A 14265-nucleotide genomic window follows, 5' to 3' on the forward strand; every position below is an offset into this window, starting at 1 on the left:
AAAGTAACCTTGCTTTCTTTCCGGACAGTGTGGTGGAGGGCGCCTCCGCTCTCACCGAAATGGGCACAGCTGCTGAGCCCTAGTGTGCTCCCGCCATGAAGCTTACCATAGCTAGTCTCAACGTAAACGGCAGCAGGGGTCCTCTTCGCAGGCATAACAATCTCTCAGCCCTCAGGGATGGGCGGTATACGGTGAGTTTCCTGCAGGAAATCCATACCATCCCTGGGGACGAGTCTGCTTGGCTCCTGGAGTGGCGGGGCGGGGTCTACATGAGCCACCTCAGCTCCATTTCTAGCGGGGTGGCGATCCTGTTGGCCCCGACCTTCCAGCCAGTAATTGAAAGAGTCCAGGACGTTATGCCCGGCCGTCTGCTCCACCTGGTTGTGCGCCTGGATGGCGTACCATTGCATTTTATCAATGTGTATGCTCCCAGGCGCGGTGTGATGCAGACGCGCCTATTCTGCCAGCTGTCCACCCTGCTGAGCTCCATCGATCCTGGGGATTGCGTCATCCTCGGGGGAGATTTCAATTGTACCCTCGAGGCGGAGGACTGTTCGGGCCTCCAACGCGACCCAGCATCGGCAAAAAAGTTAAAGGAGCTAGTCGGCTCCTTTGACTTGGTGGACAGCTGGCGGAATCTTCACCCCAACTCTAGCGCCTTCTCGAGAAGGTCTAGAGAAGGAGGTTCCAGGATAGACCGCATTTACATCTCTCGGGCCTACGTCTCCCGCGTGTCGGCGTCCTCCATGCGGCCGGTGTCGTGCTCAGATCATCACCTTGTGTGGATGGAATTTATTCCACTACACCCTCGGGTGGGATCCGGGTATTGGCATTTTAACAACCGGCTGCTGGAGGACAGCCGTTTCCGGGATTCGTTCCGAGCTTTCTGGGTCTCCTGGAAGGAGAGGCGGAGAGATTTCTGCTCCCTACGGCTATGGTGGGATGTGGGCAAAGCCCACATCCGGTTTTTATGTCGGGAGTACACTAGGGGGTCGACAAAGAGGCGGAGCTCTGAGGTTGAGCGGCTTGAGAGAGCGTTGCTTGACCTGGAGTCCCGCCTCGGTCCGACCGCTGGAGACCAACAGCTGTGGCAGGAATACCAGGAGAAGAAGGACGCACTAAGGAACCTGCAGCTCCAGCAGTCCCAAGGTGCGTACGTGAGGTCACGGATCCAAATGCTGCAGGATTTGGACCGTGGCTCACCCTTCTTCTACTCGTTGGAAAGGTGGCGGGGAGTTCAAAAGCAGCTAGTGGAGCTGCTGGCTGCCGATGGCTCCTCCATCACGGACCCTGATGGAATTAACAACGAGGTCCGTTCATTCTATCGGTCCTTATTCTCGCCTGATCCGTCAAATGCGGAGGCGTGTAATGAGGTCTGGGAGGATTTGCCGAAGGTCAGCCCAGAGGACGCAGTGCGTCTGGATGCCCCCCTGTCTCGGGAGGAGCTGTCCACTGCCCTTCGGCAACTCCGGAGGGGCAAGTCCCCTGGTTTGGATGGACTGAGTGTTGTGTTTTATCAGGCTTTTTGGGATGTCCTGGGGGATGATTACAGCCTTGTCCTAGGGGAGAGCCTAGCCACCGGAGAAATGCCCCTCTCATGGCGGAGAGCTGTTGTGGTCCTACTGCCCAAGAAGGGAGACCTCCGCCTGCTAAAGAACTGGCGGCCGGTCTCCCTCTTGTGCGTGGACTACAAGATCTTCGCCCGGGCAATGACCAACCGTCTGGGTTCGGTAATTGGACAGGTGGTCCATCCTGACCAATCTTATACAGTCCCGGGCCGCTCCATCCAGGACAATGTCCACCTAGTACGGGACCTGATCCACCTAGTCCAGGAGACTGGGACCCCGGCAGCGTTTCTTTCTCTTGACCAGGAGAAGGCTTTTGACCGGGTGGACCACAGTTTCCTGGTGGGCACCCTGCAGGCTTTTGGGCTCGGACCACACTTTGTGGCCCGAGTTCGGCTCCTGTACTCTGCCACAGAGTGCCTAGTTAAAATTAATGGATCATTGACAGGACCTATCCACTTCCGAAGAGGAGTGCGTCAAGGGTGCCCCATGTCCGGTCAACTGTATGCGATCTGTGTCGAGCCATTCCTCGGCCTTCTTCGGCGAAGGCTGACAGGTCTGGTTCTGCGCGAACCGGACATGGGGGTCGTCCTCTCGGCCTACGCCGATGACGTACTCCTCATGATGACAGACCCCTGTGACCTGCGGAGGATGCGCGAGTGCCAAGATGTTTTCTCGGCGGCATCCTCCGCCAGGATCAACTGGGCGAAATGTTCCGGACTCTTAGTAGGCCAGTGGCAGGTGGACTCCCTGCCGGAGGAGATGAGAGCTTTTGAGTGGAGCACCAGACGTCTTCTCTATCTGGGAGTCTACCTGAGTCCTTCTGGGGAGACCTGGCTGGCGAACTGGCAGGACCTGGAGACAAAGGTCATGGCCCGGCTAGGGCGCTGGTCAGGCCTTCTCAGGGTGCTTTCCTATCGAGGCAGGGTGGTGGTCATAAACCAGCTGGTGGCCTCCATGTTGTGGTACCGGATGGTCACCTTGGCCCCCCCCTGCCCCTTTTGTCGCAAGAATGCAGAGGAAGCTAGTGGACTTCTTCTGGGGAAACAGGAAGCACTGGGTCTCTGCAGCGGTTCTGAGTCTCCCAGAAGGAGAGGGCGGACAGTCGCTGGTGTGTGTACGCACACGACTGGCGGCTCTCCGCCTCAGGACGCTGCAGAGATTCCTGTACGCCGAGCACCCTCCCAGGTGGCACGTGTTGGCGACTTTCTTCCTCCGGAGGGGCTGCTGTCTTGCCGAAGATATGCAGCTACCACCGGCGGGCGTCAGCCGTGCTGCTTTGCAGAGGCTGCCCAGCTTCTATCAGGACCTACTGAGAGTCTGGAACATGGTTGCCTCAGGCCGGGAATCCCCTCCTCTGGCAGAGGGCGGGGTCCTGGCCGACCCTTGCCCTGTCTCAACGGATGTCAGTGCGGCTCAGGTGTGTGGAACGACTCGGGCTGAGCTGCTCGTCGGGCCCAGGCCCCGCAGCCTTACCCGAGAGACGAATCCACACAACTTGAGCCGTCTTTCATCGACAGCCACAATCCCATTCAGGGATGCAGGCAGGAGGTACCTTTATGGGCTGCTGCTCCACACCCTCCACTTCCTAGCATTTGTCCACCGTCCCGACACGCCATGGCGGTCGGTCTTTCCACCTGGAGGTGAGGGGGGTCCCCAGTGGAAGTCCCTCTACAAGGGAGTCCTTCCCATGCACCTTGGGGATCTCGGCTGGAGGGTGCTGCATAAGGCGGTGCCCTGCAATAAGTTCTTTAGTTTGTACACGGATCTCCCAGCCGCGTGTCACTTCTGCGGGCTGGAGGAGACCGTGTACCATATGTACGTGGAGTGTGTGAGGCTGCAGCCCCTTTTCGCGTATTTGCGTGGGCTGCTTCTCGCCTTCTGGTTGCATTTCAGTCCCACCCTATTCATATATGGTCATCCAGTAAGGAGGGGGGCACAGAGGGATGAGGATGTCCTTGTCAACTTGCTCCTGGGGCTGGCGAAAATTGCCATCCGTGGCTCCTGGAAAAGGGTGGCAGGAGGTTCTCCCCGGGCGGACTGCCTGGCTATGTTTAGGGGGTATGTTCGAGCCCGGGTGAACATTGAAAAGGAATACGCACAGTCCACGGCGACCGTCGAGATGTTCCGGGACCGTTGGGCTCCGCGGGGTGTAAATGCCATCATTGATGAGGATGGCAATATATTGGTTTAACGTGTATTGTCTGTTTGTAGTGTAGTAAATGTGTTATTCACTGGGTTTGTAAATATTGTATAGCACCGACATTTGTAATAAAGAATTTTGAAAAAAAAAAAAAGGACATTACCTGGGACGAAGAGGCTGCAACCGCTTTCGTTGAAACCAAGGAAGCCTTGGCAAACGCCGCGATGCTAGTGCACCCCAGAACGGACGTTCCTACTGCCCTCACGGTGGACGCATCCAACACAGCAGTCGGTGGCGTGCTGGAACAACTCATCGAGGGTCGCTGGCAACCCCTGGCGTTCTTCAGCAAACACCTACGACCACCTGAACTCAAATACAGTGCTTTCGACCGGGAGCTATTGGCACTATACCTGACAATCCGACATTTCAGGTACTTCTTAGAAGGTAGGCCCTTCACCGCTTTTACAGACCACAAACCGCCTACCTTTGCGTTCACGAAGGTGTCTGACCCCTGGTCGTTCCGCCAGCAGCGACATCTGTCTTACATCTCCGAGTACACGACGGACATCCGGCATGTCTCGGGAAAGGACAACGTCGTGGCGGATGCACTATCCAGACCTACCATACAGGCCCTGTCCCAGGGCATGGACTATGCAGCGCTGGCAGAGGCACAGCAGGCAGACGCTGAGATCCCCAGTTACAGGACTGCAGTCTCCGGTTTGCAGCTCCAAGACCTCCCCGTAGGCCCAGGTGAGAGGACCCTGCTATGTGACATAGCTACTGGCCAACCCCGCCCCGTCGTCCCAGCAGCCTGGCGCCGGCGGGTTTTCGAATCCATTCACAACTTAGCGCACCCCTCCAACAGGACAACCGTCCGGCTGGTCTCCAACAGGTTCGTGTGGCATGGACTGCGTAAGCAGGTCAGTGAATGGGCCAAAATGTGCACGCAGTGCCAAACGGCCAAGGTGCAGCGGCATACCAAGGCTCCGCCGCAGCGGTTCGAACCCACCTGCCGGAGGTTCGACCACATCCATGTGGATATCGTGGGGCCCCTGCCAGTGTTGCGAGGAGCGCGGTACCTCCTAACGATGATAGACCGGTTCACCAGATGGCCAGAGGCAGTCCCGCTCAGCGACACCACCTCCGAATCCTGCGCCCGAGCACTGATCGCAACCTGGGTAGCCCCCTTCGGGGTACCGGCCCACATTACCTCCGACAGGGGCGCCCAGTTCACCTCCAGTCTGTGGTCGGCTATGGCCAACCTTTTAGGATTGCAGCTACACCACACAACTGCCTACCACCCACAGTCGAACGGACTAGTGGAGTGCTTCCACCGTCACCTGAAATCGGCTCTCATGGCCCGCCTGGAGGGGCCTAACTGGGTGGATGAACTTCCCTGGGTCCTGCTCGGAATCCACACGGCGCCCAAGGAGGATCTGCACACCTCGTCGGCTGAGTTGGTGTACGGCGCACCCCTGGTCGTCCCAGGAGAGTTCATACCAGCCCCAAGGGGGCAAGAGGAAGAACCCACAGCAGTCCTGGACAGACTACGGGAGAGGCTCGGTAACCTGGCCCCCATCCCCACTTCACAGCACGGACAGAGCCCAACCTGCATACCCAAAGACCTGCAGAACTGTAAGTTCCTTTTTGTACGACGGGGTGGACACCGGGCACCGCTACAGCGGCCCTACGAGGGGCCGTTTAAGGTGATCAGGAACAATGGGTCCACGTTCGTGCTGGACACTGGGGGGAGAGAGGAGGTTTTCACAGTGGACCAACTCAAACCGGCCCATGTGGACTTGGCGCAGCCGGTCCTGTCTCAGGCACTGTGGCGCAGGGGCAGACCTCCCAGAGGCCGATCCAGACTGTGGACATTGGGGGAGGTATCGCCGGTTCTCGGAGGGGGAGGGTTATGTGGCGACCCACTTTCTGGCATACACGAACCGGCTCACAACAGCGCGCGCAGGCAGAGGGCCAGCCCCAAAAAGGGCGCCAGGCCATCTTCACCAGCAGGGGGAAAATCCCGCACGCGGAAAGAGTCTGGGAATAGGCATTCCCCACAGCAGTCCCGCCCCAGGGAGCGCGCGAACGGGCAGGCTTTAAAGCAGGCCGCGAAGTTTGAATAAATCTCTTTATCGCAACTCCAACTGACCGACTCCGTGTGGTTATTCTAGCGCTGTGTGTAGCACAGCGCTACAACATTGCTTTTCTTTAAGCATCTCTTACTAATCTTTTAACCATTAACTGATCTGCCTATATAACTGGATTGTTAAAATTGGCCTTGTAGAACCTTAGAAACTGATTTTTTAGAAATTTAATAGCAAACAAGTCGTATTATTGATGTAACATTAACTGTTAATATAATGTTCAGCTGTTAACTAAATATAGCTAATTACTAGGTCTATTAATGGTAGCACTTTTGTTTTGGAAAACATTAGAACAGAATTTCTATTTGTAATGATGGCCAAATTATTAAGGTTTAATGTCACTCTCATATAAAACTGATGGCAAGTTTTGAATCTGTTTGATTGAAAAGATCAAGAGGTTCTTTTTGGTGTCATCCTGCATTGATGAATGATATACTATTACTTTCTTCATGTGATCGCATGTGAACTTCAGCTTTTAATGCAGTATTCTTGCTTATTTAACAAAAAGCAATCAATTTGTAAGTCTTGTTTGATCATGGAGTTACAGAAACGGGCTCTTTGGCCCAACTCATCCATGCCTAGCAAGTTGTCTCCCTGAACTAGTCCCATGTCTGCTTAAGGCAACTTTCCTATGCAAACACCTGTCCAGATGTCTTTACACAATGTAATTGTACCTTTCCTATGTCACTTTCTCTGACAACCTGTTCCACATAGTCACCACCTACATGTCCCCTTCAATTCTTTCCCTTCTCTCTAACCTATGCCCTCTTACTTAAGACTCCTACCCCTGGAAAAACATTGTGTCCATCCATCTCATCTACACCCGTCACGATTTTGTATGTCTTTGTGAAGACACTCCTCAGTCGCCTACACTGCAGTTAAGAAAGCCCCAGCTTACCCCATCTCTCATCATAACTTAAGGCCTGCAGTTCCAGACTCATGAGATGAAATGTTCTTCATTCTCACAATTGGTGCATTTACCCTGTGTTTTGCCTGCCATTTTATGAAGGAGGTTAGAGAGACAGTACAATCTCTGAATATCATGGATAATAAGCATTCAGTGTCATATAGTTGTCATTATTTGGAGTTATGTTCCAATTCATCATTTACATCATCTATTTTTGGTTTTGTACCAATAATGCCATTATTTGTGTCAAAAGTCATTTCATTTAGTTATTGTTTTTCTTCCATGCAGGCCCATGGCTTGAAATTTCCTTCTTCTCACTTGGAGGCACTGAAACAGCTTTGGTTTGATGATGCCGTTTTTGTGGGAGACCTTAAAGTAGACTCTAATGAAGCAAAAGAAAATCTTGCATTGTGTTTGTGGACAGAAAATTTAATAGAAGTGCAGTGAATTGTCATATGAATTGGCTCACTGTAGCTTTAGTGCTCTCTAACTGTGTCATTAAAAACATGGAAATGATATTGTTTATTTTGTGGAATGTTACAGCACAAATACCAAGATTTTATGCCATGTGGAGGAAATAAATTAATATTCATATATGATCAACTAATGTGCATTTTCATTATTTTATAAACATATTCCAATATATAATAAAACTGAACAATTCGTGATCTTTTTTCCCTTCCCCTCCCTATGCAGAACTGAACTGAAGAAATCATTCTGCTTGTTATTGCAAACAACAGGAATTCTGCAGATGCTGGAAATTCAAGCAACACACATCAAAGTTGCTGGTGAACGCAGCAGGCCAGGCAGCATCTGTAGGAAGAGGTGCAGTCGATGTTTCAGGCCGAGACCCTTCGTCAGGACTAACTGAAGGAAGAGTGAGTAAGGGATTTGAAAGTTGGAGGGGGAGGGGAAGATCCAAAATGATAGGAGAAGACAGGAGGGGGAGGGATAGAGCCAAGAGCTGGACAGGTGATAGGCAAAAGGGAATACAAGAGGATCATGGGACAGGAGGTCTGGGAAGAAAGATGGGGGGGGGGGGACCCAGAGGATGGGCAAGAGGTATATTCAGAGGGACAGAGGGAGAAAAAGGAGAGTGAGAGAAAGAATGTGTGCATAAAAATGAGTAACAGATGGGGTACGAGGGGGAGGTGAGGCCTTAGCGGAAGTTAGAGAAGTCGATGTTCATGCCATCAGGTTGGAGGCTACCCAGACGGAATATAAGGTGTTGTTCCTCCAACCTGAGTGTGGCTTCATCTTCACCTGTGAGTCGACTGGGGTGATATACTGCGTCCGGTGCTCCCGATGTGGCCTTTTATATATTGGCGAGACCCGACGCAGACTGGGAGACCGCTTTGCTGAACATCTACGCTCTGTCCGCCAGAGAAAGCAGGATCTCCCAGTGGCCACACGTTTTAATTCCACATCCCATTCCCATTCTGACATGTCCATCCACGGCCTCCTCTACTGTAAAGATGAAGCCACACTCAGGTTGGAGGAACAACACCTTATATTCCATCTGGGTTATTCTCCAACCTGATGGCATGAACATCGACTTCTCTAACTTCCGCTAAGGCCCCACCTCCCCTTCGTACCCCATCTGTTACTCATTTTTATGCACACATTCTTTCTCTCACTCTCCTTTTTCTCCCTCTGTCCCTCTGAATATACCTCTTGCCCATCCTCTGGCCCCCCCCCCCCCCCCCCGTCTTTCTTCCCGGACCTCCTGTCCCATGATCCTCTCGTATCCCCTTTTGCCTATCACCTGTCCAGCTCTTGGCTCTATCCCTCCCCCTCCTGTCTTCTCCTATCATTTTGGATCTCCCCCTCCCCCTCCAACTTTCAAATCCCTTACTCACTCTTCCTTCAGTTAGTCCTGACGAAGGGTCTCGGCCTGAAACGTCGACTGCACCTCTTCCTACAGATGCTGCCTGGCCTGCTGCGTTCACCAGCAGCTTCGATGTGTGCTGCTTGTTGTTGTACCCTTTGTGTGTGCTTTACTATTACTTTATATCGACCCCAATCCTTTAGTTTAACTGTGTAAAACTTGAATGTCAGATGTTTAGATTGATTAATAGAGTGGTATAAAGCAAATCAGTGGATGTTTTGTTCAAAGTGCAGTGCTGTAGAATTTATATTATTGATTAAGATTTGCATATGAAAGGCTCTGCTGTTTTGGATGTAATAGAGGATAGAAGCCTGGAGGTATTGTGTGTGATTTTGGGGAATGGAGGAGCACTGGGACCTGCATGATCAGTAGGGTCATTAAAGGATGTGGTGGTCAGTTAGCTGCTGAGGATCATTTGATGGGTTGTGGGGGTGGGGGGCTTGTGGTTCAAGACCAAGCAAAGAGATAGCAGGGTGAAGAGGGAGACTTGGATGGGGAAACTGGTAGCATGGCTATAGCTGCAGAATGGACTGGTTGGGTATTTTTCATGCCTGTTCTATTTATGCAATGTTAGTACCTGTAGATAGTTTAAAATGGAGACAATATAGTGACCAGTTAATTCTGAGAAAATGAGACTGTTAAAGCTTGAGTGTTTAGTAAAGAAAATATTTTAATCCAGTGGTCCAAGATATCTACTTTAGCTAAAATTTAACATTGAATTACATTGTCAATGTCAATGAGTCATCTTTGTGTAGTTTTTTTTCTGGGACCCACATATATATTTGAGGCAAATTTGAATTAAAATAATGAAACAGCTGAAATCCCATTCTTCCATCATCTCATTCATTCTATAATTACAAGGAAACTGCAGGCAAACTTGCTCAAAATTTAATTCGCATTAAAATATTTATCTACATATTGATCACATTTTTCTTAAACAGTATTATACATGTACAAATACAATTCTTAGTTATTAGCAATAATTTAAAAATTAATACAAATGAACTTTAATCCAGGATAAGCTTTATAGTTTGAAGTTGTAGTTACATTAAAAAAAATATAAAAGATTAAATACCAAACTACATGGTGTTTTATCAAAGCAGTAGGGTTTTTTATACTGAAGCCTTTTTCAAGTGAGGTTGTTTCATTTCAGGGTCTTGTAGATTCTAGTTGGATTATATAGGCTTCTGTTGCAATCTACTATTAGATTTCAGCATAATAAGTTTGAAAATCGTCGGAAACATCAAGGAAACATCTGTGTCCTTTGCCCTTAACACTGAGTTGCTTTGTGGAGAGTGGTGATACTTTCATTATATCAATTAGCAGTTCTAGTTAAGTGAAGAATAAGCAGTTAAGTATGTTGTTTTCTCTCAAACGCTGTGTCTGTTTGTCACACAATTGTGCTTCTCAGTTGTGATTATTTGGATTGGAAATAACCTCAACCTTATGGATTTAAATTGCCCAAAATGCATTGGGGATTTATTTTGAGAACTGAATCCAAGCAATGGTTTTAGGTTTCTACTTTTCAGAAGTTGTCTTCCTCATCTCAGCATTTCAATGTCCCAGAACTGTGTGTGTTGTTGTTGTTCTGCCAGGTTTAAAATGATGCTATCCTTGTCATTGAAATTACCACCTGAAAAATAATACAAATATCATTAATAAATACTATAAGTATACTGGTTTGCAATGAATAACAATTTAGATTAAGTCAGAGCTTCTCTTAATAGGGTAAGAGTTTTTATAATGTGGTTGCATTTTTGTATTTTCCTAAATATCGGAGCCAACATTTATAACCCCTTGAGTATCTTAGCATAAAGTTATTTCTGGGAATACTGATAATTTAACCTAGGTCTTGCAAAACCAAGTCAAAGATTGGAGGAGAGACCTCTGCCCATTTGTTGTGTTTTTACTTTAAATGAGTCGTATTTTCAAGCAGTTTTATTTCAAACTCAGGAAATACATACGACAGTGCTTGGTATTCCGCAAGGTGAAAAGTATTTGATGCTAAACTTATAAAATGGCCAACAATTGAGTAAGTAAGATTTCTATTGTTACAGAATTAGCCTATAAATGCAGGCTTTCAGCCCCTTCCAATCATACTAACCTTTTGTTTTATTCTCCTCTCATTCCCATCAACTCTGCTCAGGTTCTACCACCTACATATACTAGGGACAAATTACAGTGTCAAGCTCACCTAACAACTTGGAAGTCTCTGAGACGTGAGGGCACTTGTGTAAATGCTTATGGTCACAGGGAGAATGTGCAAACTCCAAACAGGCAGTTCCAGAGGTCAGGGTGAACCTGGATCTCTCGAGCTATGATGCAGTAGCTCTTAGAACAGCATCACCGTGCCATCCCGAGTTTATTTTCCATAATCTAGTCTCACTGCTGTGTCCATTAATCCCCACCCCCCTCCATCCTTGATTTTCCTGCTACTCATCTGTACCCTGAATAATTTACGGTAGTCAGCCCACCAGCTAATCGTGGGTAGGTACTGTAGATACAGGAGCTTTCAATAAAAACCTGTGTGGTCACAGACTGAATGTGCAAAAGCCCCAGAGGTAGAACCTGAGGTTAGGAATGTGTCTGGGTCACGGAAAGAGGCAGCAGAACCATCTGCTTGCTACTATGCCACTTCAAATTAAAGCATGTGACAATATTGTAAAATATGACTGAGCAGAGCAACATGGAGTTATTAAAAGGCACCATGTGAGAGCAATACAGTGGCATTCTTTGAGAATGTATCTAGTAGAGGAGTTGAAGGAATTTGGTGTTGGTTTTTTTGACAAGATTACACGTGAGGTTGAAGCACATGGAATTTTGGAGTATATATTAGGACAGATTGAGAGTTGTTTAAAAGGTAAGTAACAAAGCGGAGGGATAAATGTGACTTTGGGTTGGTATGATGTGGCATGTGGTATTGCAGGATTTGAAGCCTAGCCCTAGCCAATCACAATCAATATTCAGAATTTGGCCAAGGAAATCCTTCTTGCAAAGGTATACTTCCAAGAATGGCAAATAGAAATGAATTAAAGTGAGTAAGGTAAAAGGGGCAAAGAGAAAACTTGACAAAGAAAAAAATATAGCTTCTTCAAGGTGGGCATTCTTGGAAGAGGAGTGGCAATGACCCAGCTGGGAAAAAACCTGCGGTTCTGGAAATCAGAAATGAAGACAGAAAATCAAGAATACTCAGCAGACAATGCAATTGTGGTAACCAAACAAAAATTGATGTTGCAAGTCTATGATCTTGCATAGAACTGTGGAAATTTGAAAAACTTTCACATTTATCTAAAATGAAAGGCAACCCCTTCTGAGACAGAAAATTGAGTCTTGTGTTTCTTTGGATAATGTAACATTTTACCTTTAATATCAAGTCGAAGATTTAAATCTAGAAAAGAAGTAATGGTTCCATTGCAGTTGATTCTCCATTTCTGATGATTACGCCTATGCTCTGTCCAAAGATTTATTTTTGTTCCAGCTTTTGCTTGACCACCAATGATGTCTATGCATGCATGGTTAACCTGTAGGAAGAGAATTTAGATCGTACTAACTTTAAAATGTAAAGTCGAAAACTAGTCCAGAAATTTGGCAAATTGGAACACTGCATAAATGTGGATATTCTGTGTTTGTTGGCTAGATTTGCCTAGTGTGCTCTGGTATTGAGCTTTGCATGAAGCCTAGAGTTTTAGTTCAATACAACAGGTTACCAGCAAGGGACAATAGCATAAATATTACTGCATTAAATGATAAAACCAGATTTAATCATTAAATTGTTCTGTTTTATAATTTACTGTTGGTTGAATAGCTGTTTTAAATATTTTAGTAATCAATATGATTATTTGAATTAATGTTTCCTGCAGTCTTATCATTTATATGAATATAACAATGGTCATCCTCCTCCATCTCTAGTCATATGTTAGAATGCTTGTGTAACTGGAGTAGTTCAGAATATACTACCTTGGATTTAATGAGTCCATTGCAGTAAGACCACACCTGTGTAGTTCTACCATTGTAAGGACAGACAGATAACTTAGACCACCTTGGGTCTGCTGAGTCTCCACAAACCGTCAGAAATGTCCTTGTTGCCTTATTTTTAATTCTGAAGTACGCTGCAGGCTATTGGAACAAGAATAGCATAAATGAGGATTCAGTATGGTATTTAACAACATTTATTGCAAATGGTCATTGATACTTATCAATTTATTAATCAGCCCTCCAAACGTGCTCTTGGACTATGCAAGGAAATATCAAAAATAGAAACATAGAAAGCATATAGCTCAATACAGGCCCTTCGGCCCACAAAGCTGTGCTGAACGTGTCCCTACCTTAGAACTACCTAGGCTTTACCCATAGCCCTCTTTTTCTAAGCTCCATGTAGCCATCCAGGATTCTCTTAAAAGACCCTATCGTTTCTGCCTCCACCACCGCCGCCGGCAGCCCATTGCACGTACTCACCACTCTCTGTGTAAAAGAAATTTACCCCTGACATCTCCTCTGTACCTACTTCCAAACACCTTAAAACTATGCCCTCCTGTGCTAGCCAATTCACCCCGGGGGAAAAGCCTCTGGCTATCCACACGATCAATGCCTCTCATTATCTTGTATACCTCTATCAAGTCACCTCTCATCCTCTGTCGCTCCAAGGAGAAAAGGTTGAGTTCACTCAACTTGTTATCATAAGGCATGCTCCCCAATCCAGGCAACATCCTTGTAAATCTCCTCTGCACCCTTTCTATGGTTTCCACATCCTTCCTGTAGTGAGGCGACCAGAATTGAGCACAGTACTCCAAGTGTGGTCTGACCAGGGTCCTATATAGCTGCAACATTACATCTCAGCTCTTAAACTCAATCCCACGATTCATGAAGGCCAATACACCGTATGCTACCTTAACCACACAGTGAACCTGCGCAGCAGCTTTGAGTGTCCTATGGACTTGGACCCCAAGATCTCTCTGATCCTCCACACTGCCAAGAGTCTTACCATTAATACTATATTCTGCTATCATATTTGACCTACCAAAATGAACCACCTCACACTTATCTGGGTTGAACTCCATCTGCCACTTCTCAGCCCAGTTTTGCATCCTATCAATGTCCCGTTGTAACCTCTGACAGCTCTCCACACTATCCACAACACCTCCAACCTTTGTGCCATCAGCAGATTTACTAACCCAACCCTCCACTTCCTCATCCAGGTCATTTATAAAAATCACAAAAGAGTAGGGGTCCCAGAATAGATCCCTGAGGCACAGCACTGGTCACCGGCCTCCATGCAGAATATGACCCGTCTACAACCACTCTTTGCCCTCTGTGGGCAAGCCAGATTTGGACCCACAAAGCAATGTCCCCTTGGATCCCATGCCTCCTTACTTTCTCAATAAGTCTTGCATGGTGTATCTTATCAAATGCCTTGCTAAAATCCATATACACTACATCTACGGCTCCACCTTCATCAATGTGTTTAGTCACAGCCTCAAAAAATTTAATCACACTTGTAAGGCATGACTTGCCTTTGACAAAGCCATGCTGACTATTCCTAATCATATTATGCCTCTCCAAATGTTCATAAATCCTGCCTCTCAGGATCTTCTCCATCATCTTGCCAACCACTGAGT

General features: G+C 47.6%; 2 protein-coding genes across 3 annotated transcripts in view; one reads left to right on the forward strand and one right to left on the reverse strand.

The window, feature by feature from the left end:
• Positions 1–7357, forward strand: part of riox2 (ribosomal oxygenase 2) — a 40297-nt gene extending 32940 nt beyond the window's left edge. For both annotated transcript variants that reach the window (XM_072260494.1, XM_072260493.1), the window contains exon 10: positions 7051–7357. In XM_072260494.1, the coding sequence (XP_072116595.1) occupies positions 7051–7209 (159 nt within the window). In that variant the 3' untranslated portion in view covers positions 7210–7357. The remainder of the gene's footprint in view (positions 1–7050) is intronic.
• Positions 7358–9579: 2222 nt separating this feature from the next.
• LOC140198684 (uncharacterized) overlaps positions 9580–14265 on the reverse strand; it is a 75999-nt gene continuing 71313 nt past the window's right edge. The window contains exons 20-22 of the mRNA XM_072259704.1: positions 12608–12766; positions 12012–12171; positions 9580–10283 (exon numbers count right to left, since the gene is read on the reverse strand). Of these exons, the coding sequence (XP_072115805.1) occupies positions 10192–10283; positions 12012–12171; positions 12608–12766 (411 nt within the window). The 3' untranslated portion in view covers positions 9580–10191. The remainder of the gene's footprint in view (positions 10284–12011; positions 12172–12607; positions 12767–14265) is intronic.

Source organism: Mobula birostris, chromosome 6, assembly GCF_030028105.1.
Source record: "Mobula birostris isolate sMobBir1 chromosome 6, sMobBir1.hap1, whole genome shotgun sequence".
Classification (NCBI taxonomy): Eukaryota; Metazoa; Chordata; class Chondrichthyes; order Myliobatiformes; family Myliobatidae; genus Mobula; species Mobula birostris.